General features: G+C 41.9%; 1 protein-coding gene across 1 annotated transcript in view; it reads left to right on the forward strand.

Annotated features, from left to right (window-relative positions):
- ubr4 (ubiquitin protein ligase E3 component n-recognin 4) overlaps positions 1-14,578 on the forward strand; it is a gene marked incomplete at its 5' end in the record, with an annotated part of 87,575 nt that extends 72,997 nt beyond the window's left edge. The window contains 19 exons of the mRNA XM_080015339.1: positions 1,561-1,682; positions 1,909-2,106; positions 2,364-2,444; positions 2,687-2,774; positions 3,715-3,842; positions 4,666-4,773; positions 5,112-5,228; positions 5,337-5,527; positions 6,272-6,445; positions 6,674-6,773; positions 7,253-7,471; positions 7,830-7,943; positions 8,210-8,352; positions 9,638-9,763; positions 9,881-10,075; positions 10,680-10,904; positions 11,134-11,224; positions 11,736-11,898; positions 12,375-14,578. Coding sequence (XP_079871465.1) covers positions 1,561-1,682; positions 1,909-2,106; positions 2,364-2,444; positions 2,687-2,774; positions 3,715-3,842; positions 4,666-4,773; positions 5,112-5,228; positions 5,337-5,527; positions 6,272-6,445; positions 6,674-6,773; positions 7,253-7,471; positions 7,830-7,943; positions 8,210-8,352; positions 9,638-9,763; positions 9,881-10,075; positions 10,680-10,904; positions 11,134-11,224; positions 11,736-11,898; positions 12,375-12,439 — 2,648 coding nt within the window. The 3' untranslated portion in view covers positions 12,440-14,578. The remainder of the gene's footprint in view (positions 1-1,560; positions 1,683-1,908; positions 2,107-2,363; positions 2,445-2,686; positions 2,775-3,714; positions 3,843-4,665; positions 4,774-5,111; positions 5,229-5,336; positions 5,528-6,271; positions 6,446-6,673; positions 6,774-7,252; positions 7,472-7,829; positions 7,944-8,209; positions 8,353-9,637; positions 9,764-9,880; positions 10,076-10,679; positions 10,905-11,133; positions 11,225-11,735; positions 11,899-12,374) is intronic.
- Positions 14,579-15,581: the final 1,003 nt, after the last annotated feature.

Genomic DNA, 15,581 nt, shown 5'->3' on the forward strand with positions numbered 1-15,581 from the left:
ACCCACAATATTTTTGACGAATACAGCAATATTGTTAATTTGATATTTTGGGAATGACTACTGGTGCTCTCATGAGGTATTTACACAAAAGAGAAACATTTATTAGTAATGTGGATATTATGACAAAGCAGGTAGAGGTTAAAACAGCTAGAAGTCTATGAAGTTCAGTAAATTGCATTACTTTACTGTAATGCAGCCTTAGACAACATTTACTATCTCACGATAGCCGCTATTATACAGAGATCCCGCAAGACTGCCGTAAAGAAGACCTGTCAATTTTGAGACTTTGCTTTTTTACACTGAACCAAAGAACCAAATAAAGGCGGCATAATGCCACTCCCATGTGTGATTTTAGATAGCGTGCTGGCTTTCCGGATCAGAGGCGTGATTGTGGCTCCCGTGTGGTTCCCGTGTTCCAGTCCAGTTCCTGTGTTTTATTTTAGATCCATTTGTTTTTGTTAGTTTCCACTCGTATGATACAAACATTTTAAACCCAACTAAAGGATGCCTTGGATCAGGACAGTGGATTGCGTAATGGAGAGAGGGCGATCTTTGCTCCACTCTCCTGTGTCTTCAAACAAAAAAAACAATACAAATTTAGTTTATGTATTTTATTTTGTGGAGCACGGCAACAAGATGGCAGTTGAGGTAAATAAAAGCCCAGGTCACGATTTGAGGAAATACGGGTACTGTCAATAAATTACATTGAGTTTGATTTCACATTATTTATATTATTGTTCTCATCTTTATTTAAAGCAAAGCACTCCCACCTCCCCTCTCTGTTGAGGTCGTGCTTCTTTCACTGCCGAGTTCTTACGAGTTCTTGAGTATTCTGCTGATTGTGTTCTGGGACGTTCTCTGGTGGTTCTAACGTCTTTTGTTCTTGGTTTTTAAGTGTACCTCCTGCTTAACATGACTTCCAGTTTGCCGTATCAGTGGCAGGTAGCACACATAACACGCCATCAAGACATCACACCCCTGTTCCAGCATGCTGGCTGTCTGTGGCTGTCCACACAGACGTTGTTTTGGCCCGCTTTCAGCTCTGTGACTACCTCCGCTGCCGGCTCAGCACCGGATCGAGAACCCCCCCCCCCCCCCCCCCCCCATTCTGTGTGCATACCTTTTACACAGAATGCCGAGGCGCAATAATGGCGCAACATTCCTGCCTTGAACACGCTGTGTAAAAAGGGGCTAGAATTGCCAGACCATATCATTTAGTCATTTGGCAGATATCTAGGTGCTCTAGCATTCTAGCTGAAAAGTTCAGTCTTTGTATCGAGACTTTATTTGTAGTACCAAAGAATGAGGACTAGGTATTCATACTATGTTGAAGGAAATTGTTCTTCAGTCAATCCCTGGCTGTTTGAGTTCATCAATTTATTTAACATTTTTGCCCTTGAAATTTACAATGCAGGTTATTCTACCATCTACATTTAACCATAATGGAATAAATCAAGTATGATCTTTCAGGAAAAAGTTGCTTCCTACCAGTTTCTTAATACTGTTTTGATTTAAAATGTCAGAATAAAGAAGTATAACCTTTATTCTTGCTGTTTGCAGGAACTGAGTCTGAAACCAAAGCCTTCATGGCTGTTTGCATCGAGACTGCAAAGCGCTACAGCCTGGACGACTACAGGACGCCTGTGTTCATTTTTGAGAGGCTGTGCAGCATCATTTATCCAGTGAGTCGCCTTTATTTTTTACCGAAAATGCTGAATGAGCAGATGGATCTTCAATATATATTTCACATATTCAATATGAGCATACAAAAAAACAGTCAAAACAGTCCAGAGCTCCAACTCATCTGCTGTATCATTGCATAAACCGAGCAGGACTTTAATTTCCTGAACCTGGAATTGTCCACCTCTTTAGGAAAGTTATTATAATGTATCCTCTTCATCCATGCAGGAGGAGAATGAGGTGACAGAGTTCTTTGTGACCCTGGAGAAGGACCCACAGCAAGAGGACTTTCTCCAGGGCCGCATGCCAGGGAATCCCTACAGCAGCAACGATCCGGGCATCGGCGTCCTGATGAGGGACATCAAGAACAAGATCTGCCAAGATTGCGACCTGGTGGCGTTGCTGGAGGACGACAGCGGCATGGAGGTGAAATTACATGTTCTTTAATCCCCTCCTTTTGTTCTTAAATGTTTAAGATTAATAGGATAACTATTTCCATGTGGGCAGTCCTGCAGTTCATTATTCACAACTATTAAAAGCAATTAATTGTGTCTGATAATTTAAACATAAATTACATAATAGCGAGGCCCGGCTATTCATTCACCTTCAAGTTCTCCCACTAGGATAATTTTCTCTGTTTAAAATGATGGGCTGACTGATGCTGATGCTCTCCTATGTCCTAGCTTCTGGTTAACAACAAGATCATCAGCTTGGATCTGTCTGTGGCCGAGGTCTACAAGAAGGTCTGGTGCCCTACAAACGAGGTGAGAATTATTATTTATTTTTTTTTACTATGCATCCATGTATGAAATCTATATACAACGTAAATATAAAATATCAACATTTCTACATATGAAATAAAATAATACAATTTTGAATAAAAAACTTGCATTGTGCTTGCACACACACACACACACTGGTCACACCTCTTCCACACCCTGGTAGAGGTCCAGTTTTTTTTTTTCATAGGTTAAAACTCATTTTGCTTGTTCTTTTTTTCCCCAAGGGAGAGCCAATGAGAATCATTTACCGCATGAGGGGCCTTCTGGGAGATGCTACAGAGGAGTTCATAGAGTCACTGGACTCAACTACAGGTAAATTATAAATATATACACCGATCAGCCAAGATATTAAAACCACTGACAGGTGGAGTGAATAGCATTTCTCATCTTGTTCAAATGGCACCTGTCAAGGGGTGGGATATATTAGGCAGCAAGTGAACAATCAGTTCTTTAAGTTGATGTGTTGGAAGGTTTAGGGGAGGGCAAGCGTAAGGATCTGAGTTACCTTGACAAGGGCCAAATTGTGATGGCTAGAAGACTGGGTTAGAGCATCTCCAAAACAACAGGTCTTGTGGGGTGTTCCCGGTATGCAGTGGTTAGTACCTACCAAAAGTAGTCCAAGGAAGGACAACCGGTGAACCGGCGACAGGGTCCTGGCAGCCAGGGGCTCCTTGATGCGCGTGGGGAACGAAGTCGAGCCGATCTGGTCCTATCCCAGAGCTGCTGTAGCACAAATCGCTCAAAAGGTGTCAGAACACACAGTGCGTCACAGCTTGCTGCGTAGGGGGCTGTGTAGCCACAGACCGGTCAGATAGCCCATGCTGACCCCTGTCCACCACTGAAAGCGCTTACAATAGGCACGTGAGCATTAGAACTGGACCATGTAGCCATGGAAGAAGGTGGCCTGGTCTGATGAATCACATTTTCTTCTGCATCATGTGCATGACCAGGGTTAGGATCTGCAGATGACCAGGATTAGGGTCTGATCAGATGGAGCATCTGTGGGATGTGCTAGAACAACAAGCCCAATCCATGGGGTCAGAGCTGTTTTGGCCGCACGTCAGGGAGCTATACTACACTATATACTATGCCACACTATATATATTTTTTTTATTTATTTATTCATTTATTTATTTTTTTGTTTATTTATTTCAAATGATTTTTATTTTTATTTTTTATTAGATCAAGACAAATGAGAAATGAATTTAAACAAAATCACGATAAAAATTTAATTCCCCCTTTTCCCGCACAGATGAGGAGGAGGATGAGGAGGAAGTTTACAAGATGGCGGGAGTGATGGCACAGTGTCGGGGACTGGAGTGTATGCTCAACAGGTTGTCGGGAATCAAAGACTTCAAACAAGGAAGGCATCTGCTCAGCGTAAGTAAAGACGTTTACTCGAGAATTGGAGCTACTGAGTAAATTACAATAAGATTAATACTTAATAATTCAGCTGTTCCAGCAAAAGAACATTTACAGAAAAGTGCAAATCGAGGTCAATATTTGAAGAGCTAACAGGGAGGTCCTCGAAGAGTGCTTATTACGAATATTAAGCCTTAATCATTAGTCTTAAATTTCAATTTACGTGGTCTTAATAAACATAAACATTTACTCCAGATTTTATTAAAAAACAATCTTACCAAATAAGTAGTACTTACCTTTTACTTTCTATTAATTAACAGAGTGGATTTGACCAAAAATCTCTCAATTGTTAAAATGTATTTAAAGTATTGCATTTAACTCTGATATCTCCAGACACCCTTGCTAAGAATAAAATGAATTAAAAATATAAGTATGCATCTATAAACCGAAACAGGAACCGGCACTTATTTAAAATATACTTAGAATAACCATCATCTGCTTATGTTGGGCCGACAAGTTAGCACAGTGAGCTGCATAAGTATAGTATAAAGTGTTTGGTAATAATAATGTAAAGTATAACATAAGTCATGCAATAATGTTGACCAGTTTTGAAATAATGTTATTTATAATGTATTTCTAGAAATCTGTGCTGTTTTGTACAGTTATTGGAGAGGAATTTTTGGCGAACAGATCCGCGGAAACCTTATGACCATGATTTTTACAAATAACCTAATGATTTCAAAGAGTTCTCTATACCACAGAGAACGTCGCTTACTTATGACAGCACTGTCATAATGTCATTTAGTGATCATTCTTTCCTTGTTTCTGCTTCAACCTGCAGGTCTTGCTCAAGCTGTTTAGTTACTGTGTGAGGGTGAAGGTCAATCGACAGCAGTTGGTCAGACCGGAGATGAATACACTCAACGTGATGCTTGGAACCCTCAACCTGGTAATCAACGTCTCCCTCACACTGGGTTACTGCTCGAGTTATCACCACTTACTGTCAACTTGTTACCTATCGATGTCACTCAAGGGGCTTTGTTGCATAAAAATACTGATAGTTTTTGTGTCAAGTCTGAAAGATATCCTATACATTAGATCAAATATTAAAGATTTATTAGTTAAATTGGGCACACAAGTAAAAATAATTTGGTTAAAAGTAGCAAAAGCCGACTTAAGAAATTTGTCTTGGGTTTCACTCAAAATGCCATTAAAAAGATCCTAAAGATTCTTGATTAGAATTTGCTGATAGCAGCGATTCTGTAATGTGTTGAATTTTCCCATCAGGCCTTGGTGGCGGAGCAGGAGAGTAAGGACAGCGGCGGTGCCTACATCGCAGAGCAGGTCCTGAGCATCATGGAGATCATCTTGGATGAAGCCAACGCAGAGATCTCAGAGGACAAGGTAAGGTTACCAACCAGGGGCGCGCAAGCCCCCAGGGCGCCAGAGTTTGTTGATTTTGGGGATTTCAAATAGCTGCTTTAACATTCCGGTTCACTATTGCTTTTCCAGGGTAACCTGCTCCTGACCGGAGACAAGGACCAGCTGGTGATGCTGTTGGACCAGATCAACACCCCGTTTGTGCGCTCCAACCCCAGCGTCCTGCAGGGCCTGCTGCGGATCATCCCTTACCTCTCCTTTGGGGAGCTGGAGAAGATGCGCATCCTGGTGGAGCGCTTCAAACCCTGCTGCAGCTTTGACAAGTGGGCACCCTCTTCTTAAGGAGCCAGTATACTTTAATTAAACCGGCATGGCCTATCAGGAGTTAGTTAGATACCTCGATACAACCCTCAGGGTTCTCAAAGGTGCAGTGTGTAGAATTTAGTGCCATCGAGCAGTGAGCTTACTGATTGCAAAAAACTGAATCCCCCCTCACCCCTCCCTTTTCTAATGACTTAGGTGAAGCGACGGTAGCTACAAGCGAACATAAGCAAATTAATGCTAAAGAGCTATTTCATTCTTGGTCTTTTGTCTGATAGCGAGGTAGGGTTAGCAGGATACATATTGTATTATCCATTTGCGGAGTCAAATACCGCATAGACCACCTGGTAACGTTACAGAGGTAAGAGGAAGAGCCGGTGTTTGGTTTCCCCTTCTGGGCTACTGTAGAAACATGGCGGCCTCCAGGGAAGGGGACCCACTCCCTTTGTAGATATAAAGGGCTCATTCTAAAGAAACAAAATCACAATTCTTATCTTCATGCGATTATACACTTCTTAAAATATACTTTAGGAATATTATATTCAATTTCTGACAAGTCTGTTCTGTAAATCCTACACACTGCACATTTAAGGCACCTGTATACTCTCAATAACACCAGCAAATATTCACAACAGTTTATAAGCTCAGAAAGAGGTCAAAAGGATCTGTGAAAGTGTGAATTAAGCAACTGAATATGTCAGTTTGTGTCCGAGTGACTCTTTGACGTCTATGTATTTCTCCTCCAGGTACGATGAGGAGCACAGTGCAGACGATAAGGTCTTCCTGGATTGCTTCTGTAAAATTGCGGCGGGAATCAAGAACAACAGCAACGGGCATCAGCTGAAAGACCTGATTCTCCAGAAAGGGATCCCACAAAGTGCCCTGGACTACATGAAGAAACATATCCCCAACGCCAAAAAGTAGCTAAATTATTTTGTCGTCCAACTCTTTCTCTTTCTCAAAAATGTCTTTAATACATAACTTTTTCAATGTTTACTTTTTACCAATGAGACATTCAGACTCAGATATGCCATCTACTGTTAGCTCATTCTGCATTCAATTCACTGTGAGGTATAAGTTGACGCTAATCCATCTCCTTGGGGGTTGCCTGTGTCCTGATTTTCCTCACCTTTGTGCCCTTTTATTAGTCTGGATGCCGACGTGTGGAAGAAGTTCCTCTCTCGGCCGGCGTTGCCCTTCATACTCAGACTGCTCCGCGGTTTGGCTACACAGCACCCCCCCACCCAGGTGAGAAACACTCTGACACAATCTGCGATATAGATGCAGGAAAGAAATACAATATTGTCCCCATTTATTTATCAGTATACCTACCAATAGCTAGATTGCTGAAAACTCTTCATGCGGCCTGTAAATATTTCTCCTAATTAACTGTGTCGATTAATTCTACTTTTATGTCTTGAAATTATCATATCAAGAAAAGCGGTGTATATAAAAATATCAGATAAGTGTGTGAGAAAGACAAGCTGTATCAATCATGTTGGATGTGAAAGAAAAACAACATTAATTTCTGAGATGTTGGTGGAAGACAACTTGAATTTCTGAGATGTTGGTGGAAGACATGTATTAAAATGTATTCAATGTTTTATTTTCATCTCACCCTCAGTTGAGTTCTGAGTTCTGTAAAAGCAATTTATCAAAACAAATCAGATGTCAGAAACAGTTCCACAAAACAAACCTTCCCGCTATGTTTTTCTGTCACTGTCCAGGCTCTGATAGGCACAGATTCTATCACCAACTTGCACAAGCTGGAGCAGGTTTCCAGCGACGAGGGCATCGGCACGCTGGCAGAGAACCTGCTGGAGGCGCTGAGGGAGCACGCCGACGTCAACCTGAAGATCGAGGCCGCCCGCAGGGAGACCCGGGCAGAGAAGAAGCGCATGGCCATGGCCATGAGACAGAAGGCCCTGGGAACGCTGGGCATGACGGTACGCAAGGGCAGAATGTCCCTTCTTTTTCAGGCTCATCACTTCCATTCCAAGTTTTATTTTTGATCCTAATAGTACTAGAGACATTTAAATATCTGGGTATTAAATAGTACAGAAGATGTGATTAATTCAGTACTACATTTTGCTTGTTGCCATAAAGTTTCAATTCTTGATACCCAACCCTGTCTTTCGTTCTCTTATGGTACACCAATATCATAATTTTACGATGCAATTAAAGTCTATTCTTTGTTTTGTGTTTTTTTTTCTTCAATTCTTTGTTCCTTCCTTGTTTATTCTTTTACATGTCTTTTGTCACAGCTGTTATCAACAGTGTGTCCTGTTTGGCTTTGTATTTCAGACAAATGAGAAGGGTCAGGTGGTGACAAAAACGTCGCTGCTGAAACAAATGGAGGAGCTGATAGAAGAGCCAGGTTTAACCTGCTGCATCTGCAGAGAAGGATACAAGTTTCAGGTACAGACTAGTCTCTGGGGTCGACAGTGTTGCCAGAGCTTAGTATTCCATGAGGGGCCTTGAGATAAAAGTTGTGCTATAATTTATTCTGTAAATTAACTAATCTAATCATCAGAATGTACTACTTTTTTCACAAATCATGTATTTTAATTTCAAAATTAATAAAGCAAAGTATCTTCTCCAACCCAGAGTTAAACAAGAACTAACCCCAAAAATCCTCATGCTGTGTTTATTTGATATTGTGCCGTGTTCCACTCATACCACAGCCCACCAAAGTCCTGGGGATCTACACCTTTACGAAGCGTGTGGCCTTGGAGGACTTCGAGAACAAGCCTCGCAAACAGCAAGGCTACAGCACCGTGTCGCACTTTAACATTGTCCACTACGACTGCCATCTGGCAGCTGTTAGGTAGGAGCACACATGTACAATCTGAAGCGCTGTTCACTCTTAAAGCAACACTAACTTTTACCTTAATTAACAGCGTCAAAATCATTTTGATGGTACACTGACTTGTAATATGGAGAATGGCACCTTTTTCATTCTGGGAAGAACACGCCTGTTCTTGCACCATGGAACTTGTGTGTTCCGGTACAAAACCGCAGGAAAAGTGCGTTACGCTTTGAAGTACTACGTCACTTCCTTGACGTTTGGCTCCGGTAATTACTGATTTTTTGGCTGGTAAAGTTTATTTTTATTTTGAAATGATAAACTTGCTGGTCAAAATGTCCCGTAATAATACTCAGACAAATGTAGCTGCTCAACCTCCCCGACAACGCGGATGAGAGGGGCCAGCAGTGACACCGACACCCACACCTCAGCCAGCGCATGCCGGTCATCACTTTCATTGCGCCGCGGGGTCTGTTCCAGCCTCTTGAGTCGCGCGTGCGAGCTGATCTTCTATCCACACCGGTAGCAGGGGGGCAATCCCCGCGCTGGGGGCGGGGGGAGGCTACAGGGGAGCCGTGGAATGAATGCTCGCTGAAGCGGTGAGGTCCATGAAAGGGGCGCTGTAACAATACATTATATTTATATTAACATATACATTCAGTTTGTGTCTGTAACATAGACTGTTATTGAGACGTGACCGATAAGGTTAAAATTTGTCCAGTTAAATAAATTCTTTTCGGACACTGGACTGAGTTTTTCCAACAGTGGCGTGAAAGTGCAATTACACTCAGAAACTGTAGGGGCACTAAATAACAAAAGTTACATAGTGCCGCTTTAATATCAGTGTTAACTACTAAATGTCCTGTTGCCTTAAGTATAAATCTGTTTTATGGAAAGACTTTAAATGTTCACCTTTATAATTTTTCATATGTAATTTAATGATTGTCTTAAACTTTTGTAACTAATGGGGGATTTTGAATTCATAAAAGTTTCTCACCATTTCACAGACATGATTTACATTTACATTTAGTCATTTATCAGACGCTTTTATCCAAAGCGACTTACAATTATTCAGACACCGACGGACGCAGCCATCAGGAGCAATTAGGGGTTAAGTGTCTTGCTCAAGGACACTACAGCATGCTAGCAGGAGGAGCCTGGGATCGAACCAGCAACCTTTAGATTACTAGACCACCAGCTCTACCGCCTGAGCTACCGTCCCCCCGTGAATAAACACTTTTCGTGTGGTAGTCACGGTTACCGTGATCCATCCCATTGATGTAATTGCTCTCTTCCCTCCACCCAGGTTGGCTCGGGGGCGAGAGGAGTGGGAGAGCGCTGCTCTCCAGAACGCCAACACTAAGTGCAATGGACTGCTGCCCGTGTGGGGGCCGCATGTTCCAGAATCTGCCTTCGCTACCTGCCTAGCCAGGTACACACACACACACACACACACACACACACATAGTCATAGCATATGCTGACTCAATTGTAAGAATTTTAAACAACTGTAATGGGGGTTAACAAAGCGCAATCTTTCCTCCTCCAGGCACAACACATATCTGCAAGAGTGCACGGGTCAGCGCGAGCCCACCTACCAGCTCAACATCCATGACACCAAACTGCTCTTCCTGCGCTTTGCCACCGAACAGTCCTTCAGTGTGGACACGGGAGGAGGAGGCAGAGAAAGCAACATCCACCTCATCCCCTACATCATCCACACCGTGCTTTACGTCCTCAACACGTATGTAACAGCTTCAATGGAAACTCAGTTACACCACAGAGAAACGTGCAGTTTACAGTTTAAGTCAGAAGCTCTTACTTGGTCTTGTTTGTTAATGTTTAATTTATGCTTGATATGGCAAATTGATGAGGCTAATTCTAGTAGAACTGTTCATCATAGCACAACCTCCCCAAGCGCTTTACTATTGAGAAACCTACCACTCTGCTGGATTCTCACTTAAATAAAACAACCTCCTTTTAAAAACTGATAGTTCATAACATTGTCAGGCAGTCTTCGACACCCAAAAAACCCCAGAATTTTTCTATTGAATCTTACACATATCAGCTGTTTTTGGCTGCAGACTAGAAACGGGTAGTTGCATCGCTTCCAACCAGCAACCTGCAATAGCCAACATAACAGTTTGGATGTGCTGCGGCAAAAAGTTGATTTAAATAAAGTGTCATATTACTGCGACCGATAAGAAACCCAAACCTTTCATTGAATATTTAACAGCAGACGGTTCTTCGCATGAGCTTTAAAATGGTTACTGCGGTTTGTTTCATCCGCTGTGATGCTTCCTCAGTCTCTGTGTCTAAGAAAGTCTAACCCCCCTCTCCACCCACAGCACCAGGGCCACGTCTCGGGAGGAGAAGAGCCTCCAGAGCTTCCAGGAGCAGCCGTGTGAGAAGTGGGTGGAGAGCTCATACGAGGTGGACGGCCCCCACTACTTCACCATCCTGGCCATGCACATCCTGCCGCCCGAGCGCTGGAGGAGCACACGCGTCCAGTTCCTGCGGCGGCTGCTGGTCGCCGCACACACTCGCAAGGTCTCCGCCGTCTGCACCAACAAGTACGCGGTGTCCAGCTTCAGTGTCACTTCCTGTCTGTCCTGTTGGGTCTCTTGTGTTTTCACTCTGAACCTAATATCAAATAACAGTTGATATCGGTTGATTATTTGATTCCTCCCAGCTGTCCATTCACTCATCTGAAGTTCAATTCTTGGCTTTTATAATCTGTAGTTTTACTTTTAACATTTGTGAATTGCGTACTAACCAGCTCAATCTCCACCTTCCCACCAGGCTCACAGATAAATCACCAAAGGAGTATGCTGTCTACCGCTCCCCTCTTCTCTTCTGGGGCCTGGTGGACCTGGTGTACGACATGTTCAGGGTACGTTCAGAGGAGCACGCCTTCAGCTCACACCTCATGTTCCTACATGAATTCAATCAGATATTTGTCCGCTGCATAATGTATTCATGTGATTCTATATGCGTGTATATATGCAGATATAAATGTACAATCTGATTTAAGTGGCAGTCCAAAGTCGTCAGAATAACAATAGTTGGAATAACGAAAAAGCCGCAATCTGAAATATTTGAAAAGATAAAGGTTAATATGAACACGCCTCAAATTCAAATGAGCTGTTAAGGATCCAAAACGGGGAAGTAGAGCAAGTACATTCAAATAAATATAAACATATTATTTTATTTTATTATATTATTTCAACTGTTTCAACAAAGAGTAATCGGTGACCTGAAACACATCTCAATGTTTTTTGGTCCTGTTACATCACAAAGGTCTTCAAGAAGAGATTAGAGTTGGGAGTGCAGAACTTGGAAGGAACTAGTAACTGTACACACTAACGCCGAGTGCTGCTGTTTGTTGTTTTGCGGGCGTGCAGAAAGTGCCCACCAGCAACACGGAGGGCGGCTGGTCCTTCTCCCTGGCAGAGTACGTGCGTCACAACGACATGCCCATCTACGAGGCCTCGGAGCGCGTGCTGCGAGCCTTCCAGGACGAGCTCATGCCAGCTGAGTCCTTCTCAGAATTCCTCGATGTCGTAGGTCTGTAACCCCCCCCACACACACACGATTCTTAAACATATTTTTTTTGTTTCTAAGCTAACTGGGAAAAAGTATGACGTTGTCTTTGGTTTTAAAGTATGGCTGGGCGATATTGACAAAGTGAAATACCATGATATTACTTCTATGGAGACTTTGATGATATTTGGTGCTTTCATAAGATATTTACACACAAGAGACACACGAGAATTGTCCAGAGTGATCGCCAGCCTGATCTTTAAAGTAATAGTTCCGTAATATTTCAAAGCAACATACGCATATTCTGGGATGCCATACTTTGGCAGATTTGGACTGTAAATATGTCTATTTTCACTTTGAATATGTGCTAAATAAGATTTTAAACCGCCTTAGTGTTATCGTATCTTAAAATGGTATTAAGCTATTATGAATGTTAAATATAACTGGACATGCTGACCGTACACCAGCAGTGTTTAACTCAACCCTTCCTTCATTTTCAGGTCTTCTTTCCGATATCGCGGATCCGGACCTCTTCTTGCAAGATTTATTGAACTCTGTGCCCTGAAGGCTGCCCCACCCCCCTTACCCTCCAACCCCATTTCCCACTCCCTCCACCCAGGATCCCCCACCCATCACCCTCTACACCAGCCCTGCTGACAGCGCCTGGACATCTCCCTGAATAAAATACATAATCCACACACACTCTTCACACCATGCTTCCTCCTCGACTGCCCGTGTCTCCTCCCCCGTACGATTAACTTCAAGCTGAAACTAAGTGTAGTGTAATAAAATTCATCCACTTAACAGCAACATCTCTGAAACATTTTAACACCGTGAAAGTAACGCTGTGGAAGGGGAATAACACACACACACACACACACACACACACACACACACACACACACACACACACACACACAGACACTGCTCCTGACATGAGCGTTTTCTGCCCCTTGTTGTAGTGCAATCGAGAGACAAACACAGAGTGGGGTTTTTGCAATTTGAGTGGAAAATGAGATCCGTGATTGGTTTTGTTTTTGGGTTAAAGTAGCCATACTGGTGTCAAACTGAGTTTAAGCCCCAGTTACTGAGCTCTTTCTGGTTGCTTTTTTATATTGTCTCCATTTCCAAGGTTCTGGGGAAAATTCAAATGATTATATGGTGAGAAACCAGCTTTAAAATGTCGTCCTGGTCCCACTGGCATGACAGTTCTGGGCACGTGAATTAATGTCAAAGGTTTTTCATTTTGCCAAAGTTATTCCGTTCTGGTTTAAAAATGAATATCAGCAACAAATACAAAATACGACAAAGTTAGGGAAATGGTTGGAGATAATGTAAGGAGTGTTTGGGCTGAAACTCAGTTTGGAACTCCAGTGTGTCCACTGTCATAGTGTGGTCTGCTTTCTAACGCTCAACTGCACATGTTCACAAGTTAAAATGACAGATTTATAATCACACTTTCTAGGATCGTAGACACAATGCACGAGGTCTGTTTTACTGTGTTTGAACTTTTTTTTTCTTTGAATCCCCCTGTTTGGGATGCGATCTTATAACTTTAAAAAGGAAAAGAAAGTTTGTGGATTTGACCCACCGAGTATTGAGAGTGGCATTTGTTTTTATCTTATTCTGTTTTTGTTTTGAGTTATAGTTTTGTTTTGGACATTTTCTTTTTTTATTTTGTTTATTTTTTTTTTTTATGGAAAATGGATTGTCACATGGTTTGCGAGCTAATGTCAGTTTAATCTCCATGTCTGCTCTAACTGGAATATCAGCAGCGGTTCAGAAAGGGGTTGATTTGAATTAAGGGTGCGTGTGTTTGACATTGTGTTTTATCGGTTGCCGAAGTGGGTGGGGGGGGAAAGGCTAATTAAAAAGAGGGTTCATTTTAGTTTGTTCATTTTGTTAAGCCATCCCTTGGTGAAGGAATCAAAGTGAGGATTTGTGAATTCCACTGTGTGCAATGAAACATCAGACTTGTCTAAAAGCAGAATAAATAGACCTGCGTTATAATTTTTTTTTTTTTTCATTTCATTTTGTTGTTTGGTTTGAAGTTTTTCTTGCATTTGTTTTGTTTTTAAGTATTATCGGTCTTCCCTTTTCTGAAATGCAGCACTCCTCTTTCCATCTCCCTGTGCAGTCGTATGATAAGCAAAGTGCCGCCGAGCTTCACTCAGCGATTTATGAAACACTTGGAACATCCAGATGCCCTTAAAATGGCGCCCGTTGTACTCGAGAGCCGAATGCATGGTGTGGAATTCAGCCAATTTACTCATAATTTGCCTCTTCCCGCTGCTACAATGTTAACTGTTGCTGAATGTCTGCTTTTTGGATTTAGCCTATGATTAATAAAGCCGTAATAACAATTCCATATCTGAGCCGTGGTAACCTCTTCTTAAGGAAACAGCATATAGTCAGCCTGCACTGAAATACATCACTGGCTTGCAGTCATTGTATGAAATGTTCATATTTCCCACTTTGAAGTTGAGAAAACAAGCGAAGAAATATATACATTTAAAGTATTTTTGTTCATTGTAGTACATCGAATGCTGTATAAAGAAAAACCCCCAAAAAAACGAAACGAACACTGCAATAAATAATGGTGATTTTGTTTATTTGGACGGCATAATTACACCAACGATCAGGACGGGACGACTCGGCTGACTCTGGTAATTGTTTTCAATTACATCCAGTATCAACATGTGCTTTGAATCTGAAATAAACTCCAAACTTTCGAAGTGTAAGTTATTCGATCTGTATTGAGCCATAGCGTTATTGTTTTTATATATATATACAGTATGTATATATATATTTGTACATGATGCACTTGCACAGCTTTGGCACTAGGGCGGAGCTATTTATCAAATTAATGAGAAAACCCACCAGCAATGTCCTTTGCTTGTATTAATTGAATGTGACATTCACAAATTCACATTAATTTAACAATGTATCACAAAAAAATATATAAACATGTAAAAGAAAGTAAACACTTAACTTGTCGAACGAAGATGAAAAAATACCATCAACCAGCAAGTGGCCGGTGTTAAAAATCCTACCCGTGCATAGAAAAGATATTTTCTACGAATTTAAACATTTCATTTTAACCCAAATGTCAACATATATGTTGAAACATAAATGTTTAAAATGTTTTTTTTCTTTTCACACAAATCACAAGACTCCCTGTATGGAATCATACACTTGTGGCACCTAATATTAAGAGACATTTTAAAGACAAACTCTCACACAGTATAATATGCACAGGCATAAACACTTTCCCTTTATACAAAGGCATATGGCTTATAGTTCAGCAAGGCCCCTGAGGAGTCGCTTCCTCAAGAACCGTCTCCAGGGCCTTTAGGACTCATCTTGAGGCAACAAATGCACAAGTTATGGTCCGTTTTTGTACCAAATCACAGTTTTAACAGTCAGAAAAGTTGACAAACACATCTCCTTCACCTTTTACGCTTGGACTACAACGCGAAGAATCGTAAAGAAGAAAAATAATTAATACTATTTTTTTTTTTTTCCCCTTACTGAAAAATATTAGATATTGAAGCTGTGTGGGAGAACGGTTCCAACGGTTCCCTGGGGCCCCTCATGCTGGCAGCACAGCGGCGCCACGTCCTCGGCGGCCTTGGGGAATAGGCGCAGGGCTTCCCTGGAGGACTTGCTGTAGCCGTTGTAGAACAGCGGCGTCTTCCTCACGAAGA

This window comes from Zeus faber (genome assembly GCF_960531495.2).
Source record: "Zeus faber genome assembly, chromosome: 15".
NCBI classification, from domain to species: domain Eukaryota; kingdom Metazoa; phylum Chordata; class Actinopteri; order Zeiformes; family Zeidae; genus Zeus; species Zeus faber.